The sequence below is a fragment of the Lissotriton helveticus genome, chromosome 4_1 (genome assembly GCF_964261635.1).
Source record: "Lissotriton helveticus chromosome 4_1, aLisHel1.1, whole genome shotgun sequence".
NCBI lineage: Eukaryota > Metazoa > Chordata > Amphibia > Caudata > Salamandridae > Lissotriton > Lissotriton helveticus.
In genome coordinates, this window is record NC_136063.1 from 1254006937 (window position 1) to 1254026786 (window position 19850).

At 44.5% G+C, this 19850-nt stretch overlaps 1 protein-coding gene across 10 annotated transcripts in view; it reads left to right on the top strand.

The window, feature by feature from the left end:
- The window catches only part of C4_1H18orf63 (chromosome 4_1 C18orf63 homolog), a 1754940-nt gene that overhangs the window by 703751 nt on the left and 1031339 nt on the right, over positions 1 to 19850 (top strand). For all 10 annotated transcript variants that reach the window (XM_078687809.1, XM_078687806.1, XM_078687816.1 and 7 more), the window contains one exon: positions 4933 to 5009. In XM_078687809.1, coding sequence (XP_078543935.1) covers positions 4933 to 5009 — 77 coding nt within the window. The remainder of the gene's footprint in view (positions 1 to 4932; positions 5010 to 19850) is intronic.

Consider the following 19850-nt stretch of genomic DNA (forward strand, 5'->3'; position numbering starts at 1 on the left):
CTGAAATGCCCAGGCATAGATTTGAATGTCAGGACCGGCCAACCCTCCCTTCTCCCTACAACGCCTTAATTTATTCCAAGAAATTCTTGCAATCTTATTTCGCCATATGAATGAGGAAATATCGCTCTGCATCTTTGCTATCGTTTTTTTTTCAAAGTAAAGTGGTAAACTATTGAAAACAAAGGTCAACCTAGGTAAAATTGACATCTTTACTAAGTTGGATCGACCTAGGAGCGTCAGTGGAAGATGTCTCCAGGAATTCATTAACTTCCTACAGTCTTTGGCCACCAGAGTAAAATTTGTATGGGCGATCTGATTGATGTCTTTTAGGATTTTTATGCCTAAATATCTCATGCTGTCACAAGGTTGTACTGTGAGTGGCGCTGTTATGCTGTTCCATGTCATAATCTCAGTCTTTGTGGCGTTAATTTCATAGCCAGAGATGTTGCCAAATTGTTGTGCCAAATTAATGACTGACGGAAACGCTGTGCTGATATCAGAAGTAAAGATCATAAGATCGTCAGCATATAAATATACTTTTTTTCCCCAGTCTCTATATCTAAATGGAGCAATATTAATATCTTCACGAATTAATTGAGCGAATGGCTCCATATAGATATCAAAAAGTAGGGGCGAAAGCGGGCAACCCTGCCGGGTGCCCCCTGTGATGGTAAAAGGTTCAGACAGTCCGCCGTTAACCAAGACCGAGGCTGAAGGTTTGTGATACAATAGTTCCACCGCTCTACGGAAAGCCCTGCCTACACCGAATTTTTCCAAGGCCCCCGACAGGTATTTCCAATTAACCCTGTCGAAGGCCTTGGCGGCGTCCAAAGTGAGAATAGCCAAGGGTAGTGATGAGTTAGTTGCCATGTCGATTGCCCCTATTAAGTCGTATATTAGCTCGTAAAGTTGGCGACCTTTAAAGAAGCCCTTTTGGTTGGGATGTAGGACTGAGGGGGCTACCTGTCCCAATCGCTTGGCTAGTATTGACGCAAAGATCTTATAATCAGCGTTGAGAACTGAAATTGGACGATACGAACCGCAGGCGGTGGCTGCTTTGCCTGGTTTTAAAATAAGCGTAATGGAAGCTTTGTTCCATGATGAGGGAGGTAAATCGCCATCTACCAGTATTTGATTGAATAGTTTGGTGAGAAAGGGAGCGATATCTGCTGCAATATGTTTATATAGCTCTGCCGGAAGGCCGTCTGGGCCCGCCGCCTTCCCAGATTTACTGTTTAATATAGCAGATGATACCTCTTCAACCATAATTGGGTGGTCTAACAGATTTACTTGTTCTTTAGAAAGTACTGGTAGGGAAATTTTATTGAGCCAGTTTCCTACTTCATTAGAGGTGATGTTATTGTCCTCTAGATATATAGCTTGTAAAAAATCTTTGAAAGCTGACCTTATTTCTGGGTCTGAAGATGCTGTACCAGAGCCAGTAATTATAGAGTCGATGTTATTGCGCGTTTGATCTGTTCTAGACTTCCAGGCTAGTAGTTTGCTTGCCCCTTCACCGAATTCAAAATTGGCTAATTTACTGGCTTCCCACCTTTGCAGAATACGCTGGTTTAATCCAGAAGCCATTTGCCCCTTAAGTTTCGTCAGCTCCTCCTGCTTAGCATGTATGACATGAACTGAGCAATTGTTTAGATTTTCTAATTCTGATTGGGCTTTTGATATATTGGCCTCTATTAGTGTAACCACTTGGGTGTATTGTTTCTTACTAAACGAAATTTTATTCTTGATGATCCCTCTCAAAGAGCATTTAAAAGCGTCCCATACTAGACTAGAGCACGCCAAACCAATGTTAATTTTAAAGAATTCTTGCGTCTCCACCATAACATACTCCAGATCCTCGAGGGATGTGAGAAAAGATCTGTCAATTGACCACGACCTTGTCGAGATTTGGGACTGTAATTCAAAGTCTAAGAGTATAGACGAATGGTCGGACAGGTGAGATGGTAGATAAGTTATATTCCTAACTGACTTATCCAAGCATTTGTTTACCAATATAAAATCGATCCTTGATCTGTGACGGTATTTATAGTTTCTAAAGGAAAAGCCAGATTTCTGACCCGACCTTACCCTCCAAATATCAATAAATCCGTATTGATACATATTATTAATTAGAAGGTCTCTGGATTTAGAGTGAGCCAGTTGTCGACTAGAAGGAGATTTATCCAGCTGCGGATCAAGCACAATGTTAAAATCTCCCGCTATTATCATGGGTTCTGGAAAATGTAACAGCTCGGAGAACAGATGGATCATCGCGGTTAGGCCCATAATAACCAACCAACGTAATGCATGACCCCCCTATCATGACAGCCGCGAGTGCCCATCTACCATGAGGGTCGACCTTTTGCTTCAATAGTCTTGTTGTGATGTTTTTTTTAAATAAAATGGCAACCCCTCTTGTATTAACTGTCTGAGACGTAGAAACTGATAGATTTATCCATCTATTCCTTTTTACCAAGTCCTGTACTTCAGCCTCAACCAGGTGTGTCTCCTGGAGAATAATGACCTGCGCATCAAAATCTTGGATGTATTGTACAATTGTGTTGGCTCTAGGTTTGGTGCGCAGGCCATTAACGTTCCAGGAGAGAATCTTAATGGTACTCATAATTGGCATATCTAGTGATAATGGTTGGGAGTCCTGCTAATACATTCCCTTTGGCATTACCAAAGTGAGCAAGATTCGTCCATTGTTTATTTATAGAATTATAGACCGCCATTTTAAAGATGAGAAACATTTAATTTTTTATTTCCCTAACCCCTACCCTCGTGAACACCACCCCCCCCCACCCCTGAGGGGCTGGATGGGTATTAGTACGTTTTCGGCATCGATGAGTGTAGATGACACGGGCAGCCGGGCAGAGCTCTAGGGAGACACGTCCGCCATCTTGGCGTGCCAAACCACGCCCCCACTCAAACAGCATTCTTGAAGGCTTTTTCTGAAGGTTACTTGATCAGAAGTGTTGTAGGCTGCTGACCAATCGTATACATGTTGACTCAGACACCATTTTTGCCAATCTCTGTCCTCAGATTAGAAAAATTTGCTTTAAAAACTGACTGTCTTTCAATTTGGTCTGAAGCCTGTCTGTACTTTTACTGACTGCTGTAGCTAGTTCATAGCTCTGATTTCCATCTACAATCCAAGACGTTATGTTTTTGAAATAATACGCAAGAAGGTCATATCTGATGGATGGACTCTAATGTCTTTAGTTGTGAGATAATAATGGTATTTTTAGATTTTCAGGTACAATTCCGGTCAAAAGTTAATGATTAACCGAGTTTCCAATGGTTTTGTGATGGTTGATAACTAGACGACCCCCTTGGACATAAAAAAGAGGAAATTGTCACGAGGCGAGGCTTAAAATATGCTTTTCTGAGCTAATGGAAAAAAATCCAAGTGAAAAGCGTTTCAAATAGGAGCCTGAATACCACTAGAAATTATACCGGCCCCTAAAAAGTGGGTTGAGATGTTGCTTTTATATCGCTGTAAATGCATTCCCTCGCCTGTGTAACAGAATCCATGATTGAGTTGCTGGATATCAGGAACGTAATCTAAGCAATCCAAAGCAGTACTAATAGTCTCGTGTAGCTCCAGATACTAGAACGCCAACAGCCACCTCCATGTTGGTCTGCAGTGCAGACATGTTTCGATTAAGGAACTTAGCAAGAGCCACCTAATAGAGGCAAGTCCGAATTTTGGCATTCACTGCTGTCCGCTTTTGGCCCCATTGCACAGTTGCAATTGGGGAAGACCTCTGGTTAGAACCCTTATGATCTTTCACTTCTCTTTTCCAGTTCTGTTTGCTTCCCCGCCATTTAATAACTCAACATGTTGGGATGAGCTTGCCCCTCTCTTGCATTATTTATGAATATATAATTATATTGTTGTGAGAAAGAAGATCCATTACTTAATTCAAATCTTAGTTCTTCTTCATAGGCATCTTCATTAAATTAATAGAGAACTTGCTTACCGCGCTAGTGACGTCAAGAGAATAGGCAGGGACATAGAGGTCAAGATGTAATCTGGCTGTTAACATCACTGTGCTCTGACTGCCACTGTAGTGACTTATGGGGCTTTGGCTCAGTCTACCTGGCTTTAAAGACTTAGGGCCCGATTCACAAAGGTAAAGTGAGACGAAAGTCTAACTTTGCGACTTTCGGTATTCACAAAGAGCATTTACTACTCGTAAATGCCCTTTGTGAATACCAAAAGTCGTAAAGTAAGACTTTCGTCTCACTTTACCTTTGTGAATCGGGCCCTTAAGGTTCCAGTATCAATTTGTCCTTATTGTGACTGGTACATTGCTCCTGGACTGCCGCACCAGTCCCCCCCACTTGTTCATGTTTTCTTCTTTTCCCCTATTTTAGAAAATAAAAGAGAGGCTTGAACGATAAGTTATTTTATAACCACCATTTCCCTCTAGTTGACTTAAAAACAAGAAATTATGTCTAGTTGACTCTACTTATATTAAGCGTTCTCACATCCTGCACAAATAGATTTCCTGTAGTTTATGAATTCAATTAAGTTTTCGCTTATGAAGGAATATGAATTAATGTAATTATATTTTCCAGTTAATTTCACCGAATGTTGCCTACCAAAACAAGGTAGTGTTCAGGAGGTTAATGAACTTGTTGCAGAGGCCTGTTTGTCAGCTGATGAGTGCAGGCTTTGCTGATCCACTTAACACTTTATCCTTCTGATACTGATAATTGAGTACCATTTCGTTTAGTAATTTTAACAACTATTATTTGTAACTGTACAAAACTGCAAAATTTACGATAAAGATACAAAAATGTTTCTATTTACAGTGTATATTTCTCAACATACCCCACAGTGTATTTTTATTTTATTGATTAATCTATTTTAATTCTATTCAGGTATATATTTTCAAATAACAGCATTTCGTCTTATTTCAGTTATGGACCTCTATGTATCAGAAACCCAACTTTGCATCAGTTTGACTGTGCATACAGTTCGCCTTCCACCTCCTGAGGTACAGCACCAATTTGAAAGTGACTTGTTTAATTATCTTCGTGGTTGCATGCATTTTCTACAATAAATAGCTATACATTACTTATATAAACACATGCTCTGCACTACAATACCACAAACAGTATGTATTTGTTTGATTTAAACTGAGTTTGCCTGTATTCTCAATTCATCAACTGGCAGAGGAATGTGCAATTAAATTCCCTAATTGGAATAAGCAGTTTAAATCTCTTTAAGTTGTGATATCATAGATGCCTTTGAAAGAGGCTGCCGGGAGGAGCGACAAGGATGTGTTGGGTAGCAGGTATGTAGACAGTCTTTCCTGCTTTTAGTTGCTCTTCGAATTTGCTTTTCTGAATCTGAAGTTCAGAGTTTAGAATCACGGGTACCAGTGATCTGAATGAGACATTGTTCACTTGAAGTTGTATTCATTTAATTTTCTCTTTTGCTCTGCCCCGTTCTGTTTTGTTACCACTCTTGAAACACTATGTGTTGGACCTGACCATTTCTAAATCGCTGTCACTTCTTCTGAATCCAAGGTCCCAGTATATGGCAATTGAGGGGGTAAAGGCTTCTTTCACAGGGCCGGGGCTACATTTTCTGACTCTGCAGGTGGTGGTCTCAATATTAATTGTTCAAATTCAAAATAAAAAGAATAACATACATTGCATAGTTTCTGGCTGGTAAATGTTCATAGACATGCCAGCATACGCCTGTCCAGGCAGGCATAATTGTGTATCACCAAGTTAGTGATGATGTCATCTCGCTGATCACAAATCCAAGAAGTCATCGACAAACTATGTCTTGTATTATTCCCAGAGTCTGCTGCACCATGCCACTGCCTGAGCCTAAGCCTCCAATTGGATATTTGTAGCTGGGTCTGGCTCAAGATGGAGTTGAGGCAAGGAAGGTGCGAGTGCGCATTTGGAACTTGGGAGTGAGGGCTCTTGAGGCAGAATAAACTAAAGTAAGTGTGGACTTTACACTTGCTGTGTAGCCAGAGTAGCATATCCTGCAGCCCTGCATTGCTGCTATCCTCAACGTGCTCGATGAGGTTGTGGCCCAACACAACTTTTGTGTGCCATGGCGTCTCCAATAGAATCTGTGCGCTGTACCCCAGCATGGTAATTGGCAGCATTACGGCTCAGGAAAATGCCTGTGCTGTGGCAGGCAGTGTCACAGCAAGCTGAGCAGTGGATGCCAATGCTGTCGCCATCCCTGGACCTACTAATTACAGGCAGCACTAGTAGTGACATCACCTGCTGTGCTCGAGCAGCTACCTGTTCTGCAAATAACCCATTTATACTGCACTGATTAATATATGCAAAAAAAGAATTTTCATTTGGTGTACATTTTGTTATTGCACTCAGTGTATGTAAGAAAGTAAAACACATGTCATCTTCCTCTTCTTTAGGAAATACAACAGGAAAACACAGAGTTCAAAATAGCAGGGACATGTACAGGCTGACAACAGGGGTCACAGGCAGCAGCAGTGTTATAGATGAGAGAGAGCAGGAGTAAAGAGGAGAAAGAAACAACAGGAGAGGAGAGAAATAAGACAGATACAAAGAGAAAGCAGCCATGATGTGAAGAAGAGAGCATTAAGAAGAGAGAAGATAGAATGAAAGGATGTAGAGGACAGGACAGAGGAAACAAGCAGACAAATGATTAAACTGAGACACAGCTAAACACTGCTAGAAGAGTAATCATAAAGAACCAAGATCGAGGGGAGAGAGAGCAGAGCATGGATAAAAGTGAAGAGGAAAAAGGGAAGGCGTAGAATGAATAGAGGGCAAATCAGAAATGCAGGGAATAAGGTAACACACCAGGTGTGACAAAGATGATAGAAAACAATAGAGATGTGAGAAGATAGACTCTTGACTCTTAGAGCAAAAACGTAGGGGACACACAACAGATCAAGGTTAGAAGATAGAGACTGAGGCAGTTAGAGTGTTGAAAGTGGGGCTCACCAGAGGAAGAAGTGAGCTGTGGCCTCCATGGCAACATTTTTAGCACCTGCACTTTTTTTTTTTACAAATTAAGCACTGTTCTGGGAGCTCGGCATGATAGGCGGACCTAGATTGGCGTTCCTTACCCAGAATAGCATCTAACATCCTGATTTAGGCTTTTGCAGACTGCACGGTATCCGCCACTAGAGCAGAAGTAAAGACCTCCAGTGTACAGTTAGTGTACTCTCCGCTGTAGTTAGAGATCGCTACCTGCATGCTAGAGGTCTCTGTGTCTTCAGAGAAGCCACCACTGCTTGAGCGGCTCATTGAAGGCTTTGAGAGACTGCTGAGCGGCTCAATGTTTCATGTGGCCTCAACCCGTGTTCACAACTACGGCTGAAAGCCATAAACTTGGAGACCATAATTTGGGGAATGTCATTGTACCACTTTACATATTTCCTTTTTTTTTGTTGCAGATTTATATAGAGCGAACTCGACCCGAAGGTATTGGAGCGCTTACATGAGCAACAGTTACATTACACTAGGACACATTCATTTTTAGGTCTCGCATGAGCCAGCGAGCATGCGTTGCAAGGCGAGGCTTCTAGTAAGGGCTTTTCAACTCACACCACTCGCATGCGTGTGCTTTTTTTAGGTCTCGCCTGAGCTAGCGCATGCGCTGTCTGGCGAGACTTTTGGTAAGTGGGCCTCACTACACGCTTTTGCTTGTGGCCTAAAGCATGCGGTACGCGCACAGTTATGCGCAGAGGCACCATCTCACTTTCCTCTCTTATCATGGCTCATTAAGCGCATTGCTCGCCACTCGCCAGATGTGCCTCCTTTTTTGTTTTTTTTTACTTTTAGCGCGAAGCGCACGCACGCACCAATCGCATGCTTGTTTTCTCTCTCTCTCCTGGTCTCTCACTTACTGCCCCTATATCTCTATCTCTTTATTCCGCTCTCTCCCATATTTCTCTCTTTCCCGGTCTCGGTCGCTCTTCCGTTTTTATCGAATGTTTTTTAAATATATAGCGCAAACTTGACTGAAAGATATTGGAGCGCTCTACATGAGCGCCCAATTACATTACACAAGATCACACATCTTCATGTTTCTCTCTCTCTCCTCCCCCCTTGTTGACTCTTACTCTCTCTCACACACGCACACTCTTTCTCCTTCACACTGTAAGGGCTCTTTCATAACACCCCACCCCCACACCTTTACCCCCTACCCTCACCTGACTTTACTCACTCCCTATTTGATCTTCTTCCTCATACTTATACACTCGCATTCAGGAGTCTTACCTTCTCTACTTTCTACACCGCGGAGCTTTCTGTGTTAGTCCAGCCGTTTCTTTCTGTCTTCATTTAATGTCTCGTGCACAGAACGGCTCTCCTCTCTCTGATATTGTTTTTCTGCTTTTCTCAGCCTCATTGCTAAGAACTGTCAGATGGTTAGGGAGAGGGGGTGCATGGGGGAGCAAGGCATGCTTTTTCCCATTGAGAGCAGAAACTCTGTGCTGACACTGTGTGTGTAACCCATGTTATTTCTAAAGTCATCATCAGCGATAAGCTAACAAATGCCAAAGTAAAATATACTCCTCCCCTTGTGTGTTCTGTTAAGAGCATTCTCCATTGTGTTGATGGAAATATTTAAAAAATGGATAGGGTAGAAAGAGCTAGCTCCCCCCACCCCCCCAAGAGCATTTCTAGACTGAGACCACCTATTATCTCCTTTTCTGAGTGTACCTTCCTCGTTTTGGGAGTGACAAATGAGTGAAAATGCCTGTTGTATGGAAACCACTTATTGTTGAAAGAGGTGAATCCGCAATTACAATAGACCCCTTTTGTTAGGTTGAGCCTGACAGACCGCACAAGGTGTCTGGCTGCGAAACATCTCTTGTGCGCTTACACTAGGCTTATATCTGCCCATTTCTTACCGCTGGTTGGCTTCAGTGTCAGTCTTGTTGGTTTGCTTCTCATTCAATGGCTTGCTTTCCTCTTCTGTTATATTTCCCTACTCTCAAGCATATCCTCGTTCCGATTCTTTTGACTGCCTGACTTGTATCGTTCCACGGCTCTCATTTAAGGAACTACTTTTTTCTTTTCCATTCAGCACTCCATAAGTGGGCTTACGTTTGCCAGCTCTTTCCCTCTTCTGTGTAAAAGCACAGCAAAGGTATATTTTTGTGGAGGTATGGCTGAATAGCAAACGTTGAGATATCTGGGTCGGCGCTAAAAAATAACAAGCATTGGCATAGCCAATAGGTCACACATTTGGGACCCTATAAGTGTTTAGTTATCCAGCACAATATCCTTGGTGCAACAACATCAAGTGTTGCATCTCTAAACACTCATAAGGTCCCAAAGGCGAGACCTATTGCCTATGCCGATGCTTGTTTTCATTACACCTATTGGCCTTTGGTGCATCTTTCTAAAAAAGACAGCACACAATTGGCCAAAGGCAAATTCCTTTTAGCACGTGCACCACTCCCAGGCTTGTTATCTTACTAATTAAGCACTGGTCATGCTCTGCCGCCCCAGCTGTCTCAAGACTCCCACTGAACCGGAAGCAGGGTGGCCGCTAGGTCACAAGATGCTAATGCTTGATGGCCCCCATCTTGCCCCTTTCTGGCCCCGCTGTGGCCTCCAGAGCGTCAGCTCTCCCCATTCAGAGTGAGTGCTCTTAGTCATGTGTGCACACATCTCTCCCCACGTCACAGTACTACCTCTGTACCTCTAGCAGGGTCCCAGCCTCAAAGTTCATATCGATCAATGTGTCTGCTTTTACACTATACCTGTGTCCCTTGTGATTACAGCAGAGGTGTTTGTAACCTACACCGAGGATGTCCGTGTTTTATCCTGTGTACAATGCGGTTCTGTGGTTGATGGTGAATTAACTGGCAGTGTTTGTGACTCAGTGACGTCAGTGAAAGTGTAGGTGGTTCCTCGTGATGCAAGCTGCGGTGCAGTCTACTGCCCGCCCCTTCTCTCCTCCAGCACGTGAACCTGTGTCCAGCTGCCAGGGGTGGACAGAGGCATTCAGGGTAAGTGACTAATTCCTACTTGTTGCACCTCAGACATCCAGGAGCTGCGAGCCAGACATGGCCTTCCTGAGCCAGGATTTCACTGTTTTAATTTTGAACCTTCACTCTCGCCGCCACCCTGGGCTCGGCCTCTTTTCTTACTTCTTTTTCACTCCCATCACTCCTCTTCTTTCTCCCTTATAGCGCCATTCTTCTCACTTTTCATCCTCTCTCTCCCAACACCACAGCCATTCCCTTCTCACGTTGCCTCACTCCTATCCGTCCTCCTCTATGCCGGATTTGGTGGCTCAGTGGGCTCCCTGTAAGAATTTGTGTTTGACCTTATAGCCACATGTTGAATTTTGCCGGGCCGCTCAGCGATTTATCTTTCCAAGGTCGATAAAAATATATTCCATTGACCTGTGTAATAATAAACATCAGGTATTCCATCACAAGAGACCCAGGGGTAAAAGTGCGCTTTACCAAAGCACAAATTATGTTTGTATTCTTAGTCCTCCCTTCATCTTCTCACTTTTCTCTCACCCTCATCCGTTCTCTCTCACTGTGTTCCATTCCTCTCCTCCTCCCCATGCATTTCCTTCTCCATAGCGTCCCTGAAATCTCTCCTGCCTCCACCTCTCCCTTCCTCCGCTGCTTGCCTTACCTTGGGCTTCTCTTCTCATCACCCAACGTGCTTCATCCTCTCTGCGCCTTGGGGCTAGCCTCTCGCCTTCCCTTCCACCCCTCCACAGCGCCTTGGCTTCTTCAGTAACTTTACTTCCTTCTAGGCGCTTCTCGAGCTCAGCCTCTCCTTCCCTTCCACCCCTCCGCACCGCCTTGGCTTCCTCAAGAACTTTACGTCCGTCGAGGCGCTTCTCGAGCTCAGCCTCTCTCCTTCCCTTCCACCTCTCCACAGCGGCTTGGCTTCCTCAAGAACTTTACTTCCTTCTAGGCGCTTTTCGAGCTCAGCCTCTCTCCTTCCCTTCCACCCGTCTACAGCGCTTTGGCTTCCTCAATAACTTTACTTCCTTTTAGGCGCTTCTCGAGCTCAGCCTCTCTCCTTCCCTTCCACCCCTCCGCACCGCCTTGGCTTCCTCATTAACTCGTCTTGCTTCTAGGCGTGTCTCGAGCTCAGCCTCTCTCCTTTCGGTCCACCTCTCCACAGCGGCTCGGGTTCCTCAAGAACTTTACTTCCTTGTAGGCGCTTTTCGAGCTCAGCCTATCTCCTTCCCTTCCACCCCTCCGCACTGCCTTGGCTTCCTCAGTGACTTTACGTCCGTCGAGGCGCTTCTCGAGCTCAGCCTCTCTCCTTCCCTTCCACCTCTCCACAGCGCCTTGGCTTCCTCATTAACTCTTCTTCCTTCTAGGCGTGTCTCAAGCTCAGCCTCTCTCCTTTCGGTCCACCTCTCCACAGCGGCTTGGCTTCCTCAAGAACTTTACTTCCTTCTAGGCGCTTTTCGAGCTCAGACTCTCTCCTTCCCTTCCACCTCTCCACAGTGGCTTGGCTTCCTCAAGAACTTTACTTCTTTCTAGGCACTTTTCGAGCTCAGCCTCTCTCCTTCCCTTCCACCCCTCCGCACCGCCTTGGCTTCCTCAGTGACTTTACGTCCGTCGAGGCGCTTCTCGAGCTCAGACTCTCTCCTTCCCTTCCACCTCTCCACAGCGGCTTGGCTTCCTCAAGAACTTTACTTCCTTCTAGGCGCTTTTCGAGCTCAGCCTCTCTCCTTCCCTTCCACCCCTCCGCGCCGCCTTGGATTCCTCAGTGACTTTACGTCCGTCGAGGCGCTTCTCGAGCTCAGACTCTCTCCTTCCCTTCCACCTCTCCACAGCGGCTTGGCTTCCTCAAGAACTTTACTTCCTTCTAGGCGCTTTTCGAGCTCAGCCTCTCTCCTTCCCTTCCACCCCTCCGCACCGCCTTGGCTTCCTCAGTGACTTTACGTCCGTCGAGGCGCTTCTCGATCTCAGACTCTCTCCTTGCCTTCCACCTCTCCACAGCGGCTTGGCTTCCTCAAGAACTTTACTTCCTTCTAGGCGCTTTTCGAGCTCAGCCTCTCTCCTTCCCTTCCACCCCTCTACAGCGCCTTGGCTTCCTCAATAACTTTACTTCCTTCTAGGCACTTCTCGAGCTCAGCCTCTCTCCTTTCGGTCCACCCCTCCACAGCGCTGTGGCTTCCTCAATAACTTTACTTCCTTCTAGGCGCTTTTCAAGCTCAGCCTCTCCCCTTCCCTTCCACCCCGCTACAGCTTCTTGGCTTCCTCAATAACTTTACTTCCTTCTAGGCGCTTTTCAAGCTCAGCCTCTCTCCTTCCCTTCCACCCCTCCACAGCACCTTGGCTTCCTCAATAACTGTACTTCCTTCTTGGTGCTTTTCGAGCTCAGCCTCTCTCCTTTCTGCCCACCCATCCACAGCGCCTTGGCTTCCCCAATAACTCTACTTCCTTCTATGCGCTTCTCAAGCTCAGCCTCTCTCCTTCCCTTCCACCCCTCCACAGCGCCTTGGCTTCCTCAGTAACTTTGCTTCCTTCTAGGCGCTTCTCAAGCTCAGCCTCTCTCCTTTTGGTCCCCCCCTTCACAGCGCCTTGGCTTCCTCAATAACACTACTTCTTCTAGGCGCTTCTCGAGCTCATCCTCTCTCCTTACCTTACACCCCTCACCAGCTCCTTGACTTCCTCAATAACTCTACCTCCTTCTAGGCGCTTCTCGAGGTCAGCTCTTTCTTTAAGACTGCGAATAAGTTTACTCTGCAACATTCGGAAAGGAAACTGTGATGTATTCCTATAGGTTCTGTATCGATCCCCCTATTCCTGACCCTATTCTGGTTAACAAACTAACAAGTTAACTAGCAGCCATCCCATGAGGCAGAAAACCCCCATGATGCAGGAACCGTTATCTGATAAAGCCACACTACGGCACAGGAACGTGTTATCTGATTAGGTCATAACGCTTGCCATCTAATTAGACAAGCGATATTCCTCCAGCCCCTGATAAGGCATACGGAGTTCTCAAAACAATTCAAACCTATGACAACCTGGGAAAAACCCTGCGGCCATTGTTTTGATTTCACCGAGAACTTCAGCAAAAGAATGTGCTAACGACCTGGTCGTATGACATCCTTATTGACGTATCTATGTCCATCCTTACGTCAATCTCTGCACCTTAAAGGTATAAATATTACCGATATTGCCCTATGCAAAGACACGCGGTGGTGACGAGATCGGAGCAGCCAGACTTGCCGAAGCCCAGAGCAGAGCAGACCCCGCTGGCGCAGCCCCGCCTTCTTGACGCGCTGAGAACGAGCAGCTGCCTATTTCTCCTGCCGAGAAATCCAGCTCCGGCGCTTCCGGGTAGCCCTCGCAGGCAGCCTGGAATATCGAGACCAGAGACGAGAGATACCATCCCTCATCCATCCTAGATTCCAGGTACAGAACTGAATAACCCCTTGCAGAGAATTCTTTAGTCAGTCACTTGGCAAAAACAAACTGAACTTAAACTGTAACTTTCTATTCCCGCCCACGTATTAGGCTTAGGTCAGGTACACGGGGTAGGCGTAGTTAGAAACACCAGTTGAGTACGATTAGTCAAATGTATATGTGTATGTAATATATTTTATTCATTTTAAACCTTCATATGGCTTAGAAACCATATCAATGTTTTTACAGTATTATTTTATACTTCTGCTTTTAATGTATGCACTTTACTTAACCATAAGTATTGCAATATTATTGATCCATTTCTCTTGTATGAGAAAAGAGACTGATCAATAAATAACATCTTTTATTGAACACGCCCGTCTCTTCCTTTTCTCTACAATCTGATGAGACTAAGAATGCACGTACTGACTGAGTAAAATAAATTGCCTTTTGTTCACACGACTCTAGAGATACACTCTTGATTAGGGGAGAGCAAAGTTGTCATGTTCTATGGTTGTCAGAAACTAAATCCCTTCTTGTCTATCCAGGGAGGTTCAACTCCTCCTTGCCTATTCGAGAAATATTCTAGTGAACTCTGAGCTAGCTGGCAAACCCAAAACTTTAAGTCTAATATCGACAGTAGTAGACCTAGTTAACGTCTGGTCTAGGCCTATACTATTGAAGGTATTATTCCAATGCGCAGAGCCTATTGGGATAATAGGACCTACACTACATGGCGCCCAACACGTTTGGAAGGGCGATAAAACTAACGTAAGACATTTAGAGTAACTCAGTCGTGCTTTCTCACTCAGACCCCTTTTTCCCATAATACTCCAAAGACGTCTGGAGTGGGTAAAAGGTAATATCCGCCAAACCTCGCAGGAGGAAACTCCTATGTATGGTACTTGGTTTAGTCAACGTTGAAGGATACACCGTTCCAAAATATTGTGCATCTAATCTTTGTTTCCATAAGAAACCTGATCTGCAAACAAAAGAAATAACATTCCTGTCGATAAAATTTGAGACAGTGATGATGAAAGAGAGGCAGTTAGATTAGCAGCTGAAATAGTAGCAGCTGAGACTGCTATACAAGAAGCTGACCAGGATATAATACTCATCCCGGTCATCAAAAGGAAATCTATAACTTTAAAACTTATAGAAAATGGACTGACACCTAGAGGTGGCACAGTCATATTCGTAATTGAGGCACACGAATATCGGCAGACAGAGGTATACTATTCATGGATACATTTTCCAGCAGCAAATGCTGTAAAAAAGTACTTCCACTATTACAAAACAGAGGAACCTCCTAATGAGTACACTCCTTTCGAGGAGGTGGAAGTACCACTTAAATTTCAAGAGCACCTGCTCTTATTTAATGGCGCCCTAAAACACAATAATCACATCACCAGGCTCGGTCCTTTAGGTAGACCAGGAGCAACGTGGCCGGTCCTAGCCGGATACACACCGCATCCAGAGTTCGAAAGAATGCCTGCAGCAGATCTTTTAGTACAACTAAAACAATTAATAAAAATACATAGACAATTAGTCCAATATGTGATGCGGACTTCAACAATACAGCCAGCAATTAAAATTCCACAGCTGACCCCTCACCAGGGGAACACAAATAAAATTACACCACAGAACATACAATCCTGCCTAGGTAAAGTACCAGCTAAACGGGAACAAATACCATTCTGGTTAGCACAAAAAATCACCCAAATAGAGGCTGTGTTTCCAGACACCACCCCGTTAGAAAAACACAGGATTCTGACTATCTGTCTTCCAATGGGAATCGCACCACACGTGGAGGACTGTGACACTTGGGGTACAGTCTTTGCTTCCATCTACACAAAAACGCACGGTGTTCCATCCATTTCGGTAATACCAGATGTGCTAAAACAAATTCAAGACGAATACGGTCCAGAACCCGCTTTAACTCTTGGTATGAAATTACTAAAAGACTTCAAGCAGGTCTCGGCTATATTATTAGCCAACATAAAGGGAGAAGCAGCGAACGTGGCGATCCGCCAGAGGTTAAAGGAGACAGATATAGCAGACCAACCAGCTGAGATTGCCAGAATCATAGAAAAATCCTATGAGGAACTAGGCAGAGATAGTTTAGGTGGAATACCAGTAAAACCACAACTAATTGAAAGTCCTGACAAAATATTTTTTAATAATAATTCAACATCACAAAAAAAGAGCTGGGATGGAAACAAACAATCCAATCCTAAAGAAAAGAAATTCCAGTCCAGAGGAAGGTCTCCTAGGCGAAGAGAAAAATCTCCGAACCAAAGACACAGGTCACCCCAGAGTGACCCCTCTGGGAAAAGATATAACTTTAGAAATAGGGATAATATAAAGAAGCCTGATAGATATCAAGACATTGATACACGTCCCTCTCAATCTTTTCAGACTTCCTCGCAGAAATCGGAAAGAAGAGGACGATCAGAACAAAGAGAAGAGCACGCCAAGTCCAAAGACAAGGAACCTGCTCATCTAAAAAAGAAATTACAATTTCCAAAAAAGAAGGTAGCCAGTATCAAGGTAGTTAACAATGCCGAGAATACTGAGGACACAACTGAAAAACGGAGAATGGGCTCAGACAATGCTAGACAGCGCAGCAGAAGTGAGCATAGCTCGCAAAGTCCTTATGAATCATCTGGAGACAGTGGACACGAATGAATATCTTCAAGTGGAAACTGCAGACACCAGAGTTAGCAAACCTCACAAAATATATGAAATAACATTACGTATAGAGGGGGATAAGACTAGAAAAATAAGGGGACTATTTTGGGATAATCTCTCCAAGGGCTATGACATCCTTCTAGCTGAAAAAGACTGGCCACCAGAGTTTGTCAGGGATTGCCCTCATGGCGAAGAAATAATTATGCCTGCCTTCTCAAATCATATCCCAATTCATAAAAAATACACACTTGCTAGAAAGTGGGCAGTAGCTCAAGCTCCTGCTTTATATAAAAATCATGTAGGATGGGATGAGGACTCTCCTCCTCACAAAATCCAGTTAAAATCACAACCTACTGCACAAAGGCAGTACCCAATTAAGCAAGAAGCAAAAAAACAGGTAAAAGAAATCCTAGATCAGCTAGAATACCAGGGGGTGATTGAAACTTGCACCTCACAAATGAACAACCCTTTGTTTCCGGTCTCCAAACCAGACATTTCATATCGTCTAGTTTTGGATTACCGACACCTTAACTCATGTTGCAAAACTTTTGCAGTGCAAAACTCGCACAGTGCTGCACTAATGAATAACATAGTGCGCAAAAAATACAAAACAACATTAGACATCTCTAATGGATTCTTTTGTCAAACATAGCACCAGAGAGCAGATATTTGTCTGCGTTCTCAATAAATGGCACTCAAAAACAATTCTGTCGGTTAGCCCAGGGGTACAAAAACAGCCCGGGAGTATTCTCAGCGAGAGTAACAGAATTACTACAAACATATGATGACGAAGCATTATCGTATGTCGACGACATATACTTAACAGATGATGACTTGGAGACTCACTTGAAGAGAGTGAACACCATAATACTTGGGTTCGCAGCAGAGGGTTACAAATTCAACTTTAAAAAATCCAGAATTGCCCATCTGACAGTCCTGTTCTTAGGATATGAATTATCAAGTGAAGGCAAAAGCCTGGCAGACAATTTCCTAGAGAAATGTGCCGTACTCCAAGCACCTAGAACACTAAAAAACCTGCAGTCAATTCTAGGCTTCCTAAATTTCGGAAGAACATACATTGCAAATTACGCAGAAAGGGTTAAACCCCTTTATGATCTAATAAAACCTGACTTTAAAAGAACCAATTGGACTCAAATACACACAGAAATTCTGAGATCCTTACAAACAGATATGTTAATTAAAACAAAATTAGAAACACGTGATAACACATGCAATCTTGTGATTCGAGTCATCCCAGGGAGATGCGGATTCACATACCTGACCTCTAATGAGGGAGAAAAGGTACCAATTGCATTCAAATCACACTTGTACACTAAGACTGAAATGAAATTTAGCCCAGCGGAAAAAATTCTTACTGCAACACAGATAGCTATAGCAAAAGAACGAGCCCTGGCACAAGGTAAACGAATAATAATCGTGACACCGATACCAGCCCTAGAGGCTGTAACAAAAGCAAGCATTCCAAATGCTAAAGCGCTCCATCCGAGATGGATACAATGGGCTAATTCTCTTGCTGCAACAGACGTGGCATACGAATTTGATCCTAACTTAAAAACACAAGAATTTCTCTCATATGAATTTGAATGTCCTCCGCCGACCGAAATTCTGCCTCTAGAACATTACGGCTGTATAATATATACAGACGGATCAGCACAACCCGCAGTAGGGGGCAAACAAGCTTACAGTGCTGCGTGCGCGATCGTTAAAGGTCGCTGGCACGAGGGGAAATTTAAACCAGCTATCACTAAAACACAATCTTTAGGAGATTGTACAGCTCAGCGAGCTGAACTACTGGCGTTCAAGATGGCGCTTGAAAATACAGATCGAGAATTCCCCACACTCATAGTGTGCGATTCGTATTATTGCGTTCAATCTTACAATGAATACTTGCAGATCTGGCTTCAGAATGGTTTCAAGGATGCAAAAGGTGGCACAATCAAGCATAAAATGCTCTGGGAACAAGTAGTTCTTTTACAAAAAGAACGACCAAAGACTCACGTGATACATACACTGAGTCATCAACGTGATGGCGTTCACGTTGCAGGGAATTCATTGGCTGATGAGGCCGCGAAGGCAGCTGTGCAAACGGCTTCCGTAGCTGCCATCACACGGTCAAAAACAAAAATAGACAGCGAAATATTACAGGCTGTCAGCGCTACAGAAAAGGATTCGATAGAAACATTCCCGAAAGGCTTTCCAGTAAAATACTCATACATAACTGATGCAAACAATGTTCCTTTTGCTCGAATCCCTGGAGTGGGGGATAGGGCAATTCCAAACATGGAACATAGGTTAGGACTGATAATAGCGGCACACGAAGGGCTTGCTTCTATACATGCTGGCGTCTCAGCCACAGTATCATTATTTCTTTTTTTTTTTTTTTTTGAAAACCTTTATTGTGCAGAAATTGCTCACAGATACGGGCCTACAACCCATCGGGCCGGCCACCACACTTATAGAAGCACATTGGTCAGGACAGAAGCTCCAGCAGGGTACCACAGTAATCCAAACAGGAATCAAAGGCGAAAAGCCACAGGGAAACCACCACTAGCAGGATGAGAGAAGGTTGATTTTATAATAGAAGAAGGGGTATAGCAGAATAATGGCAATCATTAGGGTCCAGAGGGCCGTGGCGGGCCGCGAGCAAGCAGTAATACAGAACACAGGAAAATTCAAAAAGAACAGCTACATTTTAGCAAAGGCAGAACGTGAGTCCCACATTAGTAAGCAATTGCAACCGCTGCCCAGCGCCCACCCACCACTACGAGAACACACAATGATACACAGAACGGAAAATAGGCTTGCAAAACAAAGAGCCCTCCGCTACAACAACCCAGGGAAGGGAAGAAAAAAAGGGGGGGGGGGAAAGGGAAAGGACATCGGGAAAAAAGGGGGGAAGAAAGAACGCGGCATCACCGCATGCGCCCCATGGCTAACAAAGCACTCAAAAATAGACCGGCACATGGAACCAGTGGTAACAGGAGTAATGGATGCGTAGTAAACCGTGACGGCAGGGAGACCAGAAGGCCCATGCTAGCAAAAAACACCCCAGGAGGCCCACATGCAGACACCGCGTCCCGATAAAAGGGATACATAAGAGCCATAGAACCAAAAAAGGAAAAAAGGGAAGAAACAAAATGACAGACCCCCCCCCCACCCCACACACCCCACCCTGCACCCCTGCAGAAGGCTATGGCCTACCCCCCCAGCAGCGTGCCTGTCGCCCTAACCAGAAACCCGAAATATAGAAGAGTTAAAAGTAAAGAAAGAACCACAAAGACAAAAAGAAGAAGGGGAAATAGGGAAATAATGACGGGAGAGGAGCCACATAATCAAAACCATCAGCTCCCACCCCCCCGTCCGAACACACTCAGAGCCCACGGGAAGATAGTAATTACAAGGATAAGCTCCAGGAACATGAAGGAGAATCGAACATAGTCATACAGTCACAAATGGATCATCCGGCCACACCGCAAAATAATAGTCCACCGAGGCAAGTTCATCTCAACCCTGTCCTCGTCTATCCAAAGCTGTAGGCATCCAACGCACAGGGAACCAGATCATGAGGAACCAGAGGCGAATAGCAGGGAGTCCAATCGACAATCCACACAAGTCATATCGATTTCGACCCGGATGAAGAGGAAAAGACGGCAACCACCGCAGGTAATGCAGGCACAGTTCCGCCGACAATAGGAGGAAAGTCGTCTCGGCGGAGCAACCACAGGATCTTCGTTCGGCCAGTCGAGGCAA